This window comes from Excalfactoria chinensis, chromosome 1, assembly GCF_039878825.1.
Source record: "Excalfactoria chinensis isolate bCotChi1 chromosome 1, bCotChi1.hap2, whole genome shotgun sequence".
Taxonomy (NCBI): Eukaryota; Metazoa; Chordata; class Aves; order Galliformes; family Phasianidae; genus Excalfactoria; species Excalfactoria chinensis.
Window position 1 is genome coordinate 40,265,543 of NC_092825.1, and position 7,821 is coordinate 40,273,363.

The 7,821-nt window shown below is 40.4% G+C and overlaps 1 protein-coding gene across 1 annotated transcript; it reads left to right on the forward strand.

The window, feature by feature from the left end:
* The first annotated feature begins 1,011 nt into the window (after positions 1 to 1,011).
* Positions 1,012 to 2,940, forward strand: LOC140263743 (uncharacterized). Its single transcript, XM_072358877.1, has one exon. It carries the CDS (start codon positions 1,207 to 1,209, stop codon positions 2,689 to 2,691), a length of 1,485 nt encoding a protein of 494 aa, XP_072214978.1. The 5' UTR covers positions 1,012 to 1,206; the 3' UTR covers positions 2,692 to 2,940.
* Positions 2,941 to 7,821: the final 4,881 nt, after the last annotated feature.

A 7,821-nucleotide genomic window follows, 5' to 3' on the forward strand; every position in this document is an offset into this window, starting at 1 on the left:
TGCATGAAGAACTCTTAGGCATCTGGCTTCAGATTCCTCCAACGTCTTCCTACGGCGGACACCGGATTCACCTGGGCTTGCTGCTCGAGACTCTGCTCCATGAGACCTCGCTGCCCGAGACCCTGCACCGTAAGACCTCGCTGCCTCCCGATACCTCGCTGCCCTTTCTACCTCCCGCTCTGCGCTGCACCGATCTGCTGCTTGCGGCCTGACCCTCTGCTGCGGCTCTCCCCTGCGCTTGTTCCTCCTGGTCCAACGAAACGACGTGCAACGGGACGCTGCTGCGTTCAGGAGGTGACTTTCCCCACTTTCCGTAATTCTTGCCTTTTCCGCCTTTCCTATCGCCCACTTTCCCTTCCCCATCACCCTAATTTTGGTATCCGCCGCTCTCCCTTCCCCATCCCCTCAGCCGTCTATTATTCCCAATAAACTGGTCGGATCAACATTTGAATGCTTCTCTTCTTAATCTCACGCCGAGCATAATTTATCAAAAGAACCTTGCCTCACTCCTTAATTGGAGCGAGACATTTTTTATTGGCGTAGTCGGCAGGATACTCGTCGTGAGAGTGTTGTCCTTCCAGTTTCTTTAAAACTTTTCTGTCTTTTTCTCCTGGAGTTGCAAGGAGCGATAAATTTGATAACTTTCTTTGACGTGAGCACCTCTCCAGGAAGACCGCTCCATATCCTGAAACTTTGTTGCTTTCTTTCTTACGTGTATACCTCTCGGGGACGTATAGATTAATTTTGACTATTTGCTTTTGTTTTATATGTGTGTGCCTCCCCGGGAAGACTATTTTGCATTGTGGTGGTTTAAGTATCTTGTAACGTACTTCGGGATTTGAAGTTTTGTGTGTGCGCCTCTTGGGGAAGTGAGGAAGTAATTTTTATTTTGACGTGTGTGCTCCTCCAAGAAGTTTATTTCTTTTGAGAAACCTAGAAGTTATTTTTTAACTTGTGTGGCTTGAAGGTTGAAGTTTTTCTTTGTGGCCTGACAGGATAGCCAGGAGCGATTGAGGTGTTTACACTTTCTTTGGAAGTGTTGATTTGAGTCTTTCGGTCTTTTGTGTAAGGGAGTGTTTTGAGCAGTTGCTGGTTTTGTTTTGCTAAGTGTTTGCCTCTCTGAGGAGATAAGGAGTCACCTCCTCCCTCAGCGTAGATTTCGTTGTAGATTTTGTTGTCTTTATAGTGAGTAAAAGTATATTCGCTATGGAAGGTGAAAATATGTTGTTTGATTTGCTAGAAAAGCATGCGTCTAGGCCATCGTTAACAGGGTTGGACTGGGCACGAGAAAATTGGCATAATTTGCAGGCTGTTTCGGACCGTATTTGTGTTTTGCAACATGGGGCTCGTACCCGAGCTGGGAAAGGCAAATCATTTATTTGTGCGGTACTCGGTGCTGCTTTAAAAGCAGCCGTGGAGTTCCGAGACCAGCAGCTTAAGGCGGAAAACCAGACAATACAGTCGTTACAAGAAACGGTTAAAACAACACAGGAGCTTGTAAAAGCTCTGCAAAACCAAATTGGAAATCTAGAAGAACAATTGAATAGAGAAAAGCATAATTCGGTGTTGTTACAAACGGCTTTTAAGGAAATTTTATTATATAAAGATACGGGTGACACTGTTATCCATAGTGCACCACAAGAGAAAATCTATCCTCAGGAGGAATTGAGAGAAACAAAAGAAAGCTTTAATAATGAAACCCCAGTAGCCCCTCTGCGTCCTCTTATAAAAACAGAATATACCTTTGATAATGGTGAGGACCTTGATCCTCAAATGAATGTTAAAGAAATTCCTTTTTCAGCTACTGAACTAGCTAAATTGAAAAAGGATTTTAGCCGGTCTCCAAGAGAATCGGAAACGGAGTATGTATGGAGAGTCAGTCTAACTGGTGGAGACCAAATAATGCTAACCGAAAAGGAGGCTGAGGGTTATTGGGGGCCAGGAGTATTTTTAACTACTGGCAACAACCGTGCTCCCTGGTCCTTAACACAGAGGGCTGCTTACTGGGCTGGTGGTCTCAACCCTTTAGAAAGGGGAGACCCTCTTGCTATTAATGGGACAGTGGATCAACTGGTTGAAAGTGTCCAAAAGGCTGCCTGTCTGCAAATGATGTACGACAGGAAATTGCAGCCACGGCACGAATCTCCCATGATGATGCCTGTGGATCCTGAAAGGATGACTCCTTTAATTAGGGGGCTTCCAGAATCGCTGAAACCCATAGGTATACAGTTACAAGGTAAAATACAAGCCATGTCCCAGGGAGAGAGAGCTCGAACTGTTTTAGAAGGAGCTGGTACTTCAGGCTCTTTACAGTCTGGTTTTAAGGTATGGACATGGGGGGAGGTTGCCCAAGAGTTGATTAATTATGAAAGGAAATTTGGGCCCGTGGCTTCTACCAGTAAATTTGAGCCAAAGGGAGTAAGGCTTGCAGCAGCCACCCTTGCTCCTAGGCCACCTAGCCCGAAACTTAATAGAATGGAAAAGGTTTCATTGCCAGTAAGAACAGGTAGGCGAAACATTGCTCACAAACGTAATAGACTGTGGACCCTGGGCTGGCAAAAGGGTATTCCTCGAGATCTAATGAATGGACTATCAACAGATAGGCTCGAGATGCTGGTGACCAGTTGGCCGACTAAACTTGAGACCCTAGTTCCTAGTGTCCCCCCCCACAGTAACAGAAGAGATACCTGAGAAATTGGGAAACTAATTCCTTCACCCTCCTCAAGTGAGCTAGGGGGGGGGGGGGGGGGGGGGGGGGGGAAGGGTGGATGTTTGTTAGAAAGCTCACAACAAAAGGAGAAGATTCTCCATTTAACACCTTCTGTCCCAAGGCCTCACCACTCCTACCAGCTACCCCTGTGAGTCACAATACAGTTAAACTGATAAACTAGGGAAACACTGGCCAGCCTGTGTCAATTGACTCAGCTAACCTGAGGACAATTCCCCTAACATTAATGAAATACCTTAACAAGAATCCTTGGAAGGCTAAGGACACCCCTAAACAAGGAATGTAAAACATATTCTCACCGAATTGTTCCCTCGTTTTCTTAATTGTATTAACAAAGCCCCAAAAGGGCAAGTTGTTGTCTTGTTTTATTTTTCAGAAGATTCCCGTGGGACACTGACTGAACAGAATGGCTTGTAGCTGATTTTAACCATTTGTGTTTTGTGACAGAAAAATTGAAGATGTGATCATGCTAGAAGCAATAATATTATGTTTTGGTTTGTTGTGGGTTGTGATTGATATCAGTCCTTGGATCTGTTAAAAATTCACAATTTGGTTCAGATTTTTGTTTTTTCAGATCATTCTGACTTTCTGGTACTTCCTGCACAGTGATATCATTCCTTCTGACCCCTTCTTTCACCCCTTTTGGTTAAACTGATTGTGATTTGCATGTAACTCCTCGATGGTGTTTCCAAATTATTAACAAATTGGGAAGTGAGCAATGGGACTCATCTAATATCTTTTAGATGTGGTCACAAAAGTAAAATTTATCATAAAACCCTTTGCACTGATGCTTTTCAGTAACACATCAGTTCAGGAGTTCCATCCAAAACACAGTTGTTGGAAAGTGTCTGAGTTTTGACAAGAGATGTGTATGTTTCTGGGATTACTTTTATGATTTGTGTTGTCGCAACTCTACTGTTTCTTCCATGTATGATACCATGTTTATCTATTGTGTGTTGTCGCAACTCTACTGTTTCTTCCATGTATGATACCATGTTTTGTTCAACTTATTCAACATGTTGTATCTTCTATGTATTTTGTAACCTCATCAAGTGATGGGGAAGTCGAGCACATCCATGCAACATTTGTAACCAAGCAGGAAAAATCCTTTGTAATGATTGCATGAAACATTTTAATTCCCCTGCCCTCTCCTTTTTCCCTCATGCTTACTATCTTTCTCTCACCATCCTGGATCAGCAGTGGTCCATTTTTTAAGCAAACTTTGAGTCACGGGGTGGTGTAAGAGGCCATGCTTTTTACATTACTGTCTCAAAGTCTGCTGAAATGGACAAGTTCAGGGAAGCCTGGCCAAGGTTCCAGAGACACACAGAAGGACAAGTCCAGGCAAGTCAGAGCCACGGTTCCAGACCCCCTTTGTTTAAGGGTGACGTGACAGATGACAGACAGATGACAGATGGACAAGTCCGGGAGCTACGAAAGGGAGATAAGATACAGATGAATGGCCCTTAAGTGGTCTCTTGTGTGGGCCTATCTCAAGGAAGAGGGCCATCTCCGAGGTATTCACAGGACTCTTACCCAAGCCTTCCAGAAATGTCCCGAAGGCTGGGAAGAAGTAGATAAAAAGAGCATGGACAAACCATGGATTTTGGGGGTTGAGGTTTTCTGACATCAGATGCCTCTCTTCATGAACAAGGAGGTTGTCTGACATCAGATGCCTCACTACGTGAACGCCTGCATGCTGAAGAAGATGCATGCATGAAGAACTCTTAGGCATCTGGCTTCAGATTCCTCCAACGTCTTCCTACGGCGGACACCGGATTCACCTGGGCTTGCTGCTCGAGACTCTGCTCCATGAGACCTCGCTGCCCGAGACCCTGCACCGTAAGACCTCGCTGCCTCCCGATACCTCGCTGCCCTTTCTACCTCCCGCTCTGCGCTGCACCGATCTGCTGCTTGCGGCCTGACCCTCTGCTGCGGCTCTCCCCTGCGCTTGTTCCTCCTGGTCCAACGAAACGACGTGCAACGGGACGCTGCTGCGTTCAGGAGGTGACTTTCCCCACTTTCCGTAATTCTTGCCTTTTCCGCCTTTCCTATCGCCCACTTTCCCTTCCCCATCACCCTAATTTTGGTATCCGCCGCTCTCCCTTCCCCATCCCCTCAGCCGTCTATTATTCCCAATAAACTGGTCGGATCAACATTTGAATGCTTCTCTTCTTAATCTCACGCCGAGCATAATTTATCAAAAGAACCTTGCCTCACTCCTTAATTGGAGCGAGACACTCATTATTTATGTCTGGGAGCACACATATCTAAGATAATTTATTAATTTTGAAAAGATCCAAGAAAGAAACAGAAACAAAATTATGAAGGACAATTATGTTTATTGAAGTTCCGTAATAATGAGTAATATTTTGAAGAACATTACACATACATTAATTCATCTAAATAATTCATGGATTTTGGTCATTGACCTGAGAAGTATTTTAGTGGGCTAAAAATGAGAGACTAAGGAAATAAAGGATCAAAGAAGAAAAAAATGAAAGTGTATGTTTAAGCACAACATAATTTTATTTAATAGAAATAAACCCATTTATTACCTATGCAATCTCAATTATCAACAAAATAGTTTTCTTTCTAGTCCCTCTTTATCAAAATTCTGTGCCCACATCTGTTTCTAGATCACTAAAGGAAAAAATTACGTATCTTCACACAGTCTTCCATTTTGTTATACTTTTCAGATCTATGTACAAATGCATATAAAATCTCCTGCCACCAAGTGAGAAATGCATTTAAGAAGGAGTCTCTACTTCTTTGGGGGAAAAAAGAAAAAAAATAAAAAGAAAACATCCAAGGCTCATTGTAATGATTTAACTAATGAACACAGTTACTTTAATTTCAGAACACAATCACTAAATGCCAAATTTGTCATTTTAGAAGAAAATGCTACATTTCAAGGTTAACATAATAAAGTGATATCATCTGTTCTTCAGACTTTAATATTAATTGCCTCAATTTTTTTTCATTTTATTTTATATTTAATTGTGACATTTTGTTCCACTTCTCATCTACATTTCTCTAATCTCATCACTGTCTGAATTTTATGTCTTTTTTTATAAGATAAAATTTAGACACAAGAAACTGAGGAGGGCAGAATAGAAAAGCACTTTATTGACACTAAGTAAGAATGCTACTAACATTTTGATATACCTTGGGGGCAAAATTGAAGAAAGAAAGAACATTGTTTATGAGCACTTCTTAATTGAAAGTGACAGTAAAATGGTTACTCATGAAAGTCACAGCATGATTCAAAGTTTAAAATTTACGAGCACCAGTTTTCTATTCCACTGAAAATTAACTGAAGGCATGAACAGAAAATATACTAAACACCTCCTTGATTATCTAATTCAAAAGACAAGTAGTGTTAATCTACTTCAACTTCCTAAGTTGGAGGGAAGGTAATAGAAGAGACATCCATTGAGTAATTTAATGTTCTTTAACTTTACACAATTAATTAAATTGGTAGAAGTACTTTAACTATAGAATAGACAGTCTATAAGATAACATGATCAAGAATATATTAAAAGTTTCACTGGGATTAATTTAGTTAGGACATTTTAGAAAATTTGCTGCAGAGAGATATTTAACTAATGTACTCATCTTACTGACTACTTAAAAAAGGGCAGCCTCAGCACTATTAAATTTTCAGCAGTCATAAATACTTGTTTTGGAAAAAATAAAAAATAAAAAAAATAAAGAGGATGGTTCATAGAAGAACAAGCTTTCAAATAGCCTGCAAAAAAGCACGATTCTGAATAGAGCGAAGAGCATGCAATCTGAGAGGGCAATTCTCATTAGTGTTTTTATTTTAATTCGTTTATCATTGACATAAAAGAAAAATTATTTCAGTTTACTGAGAGGGTAAACTGTTCATGAAACCACTACAGAATCAGAGACGTGGAAGAAAAGCACAAACAGAGGAGATGTGAGTCCTACAAACAATTTTTAAACGGTTATCTAGAAATCTAATTTAAGATTTGTGTACCGGAAGGACCATGAGGAACACTATCCTGAATAATTTCAGCAGTTAGGAAGCAACAGTGACACTCCAAAGGAAAACCTGAAGAATCAAGGCTATTTTTTAAGTTCCCATTTGTCCTCCACTTACTTCTTTCATATAGCACCGAAACTTCTGTAAATTTCTTAAAGCTTAATTTCATTTTATAACTTTCTGTACATTTATCATTCTCGTGATTCATTTTTAAATGTTATGCTGATTTTTTAAAAGAATTTATCAACTTAAAATGATCTTGACTAAATGATCTGACTTCAGATTCCCTCCTTGTGAATGAAATGTCCATGATCACGAAATGCGAAGACAAGCAACGGGAATCAATCTCATGTTGCGATCTAAGTGTTTATTTAAACTACTTCATTTGGTTTACATAGCAATTTCAGTACATTGCCATAACATTTTTTTCTAAATTAAAATCCTATGTAAAACCAAATATCTTCTAATAAAGTTGATTTTGATATTAAGATTTAATCATCCTCATATGGAACCTCTATGGCAGAGAGGATTGGACGCCTACAGCCAAACCCACATTTTTATTTCTTCTCACGAATGTGAGAACTACTCTGTAGGGCTGTGATACTGTTTACATATTTGTTTACTTTTGATCCAATGACAGTGTCACCTGCTACTGATTATTTAAAATTTATACTGAATATGAGAGTTCTTCATATTCGGGTGAGAAAAAAACATCATCAGTGAGGTGATAAATTACTTATCCAGCAGCAACAACACAGTGACATTAATGTAACCTGATTCTCAATACAGGCAGTGAGGAGACCTTCTGAAGGTTAACTGTGGATTTACTATTATTTTAGTTGGGACAGTATTAGTTTTCTTCACAGAGACACATATGGCACTATGTTTCAAATTTGAAAATGATGTTGATAGTGCACATGCATTTTAGTGGTTGCTGAGCAGAATCAAGTTCTTTTTTTATTTCTTGTTCAGCAAGAATGCTGGGAATGCCAAGCTGCTGGAAGGAGACAGAGTCAGGATAGTTGATCCCAAACAAAGTGATATCCCATACCATATGGCATTGTGCTCACAAAAGCTGGAGTAA

Excerpts from the sequence above, each read along its gene's own strand:
- LOC140263743 (XM_072358877.1), top strand. The coding sequence starts at position 1,207 with ATGGAAGGTGAAAATATGTTGTTTGATTTGCTAGAAAAGCATGCGTCT.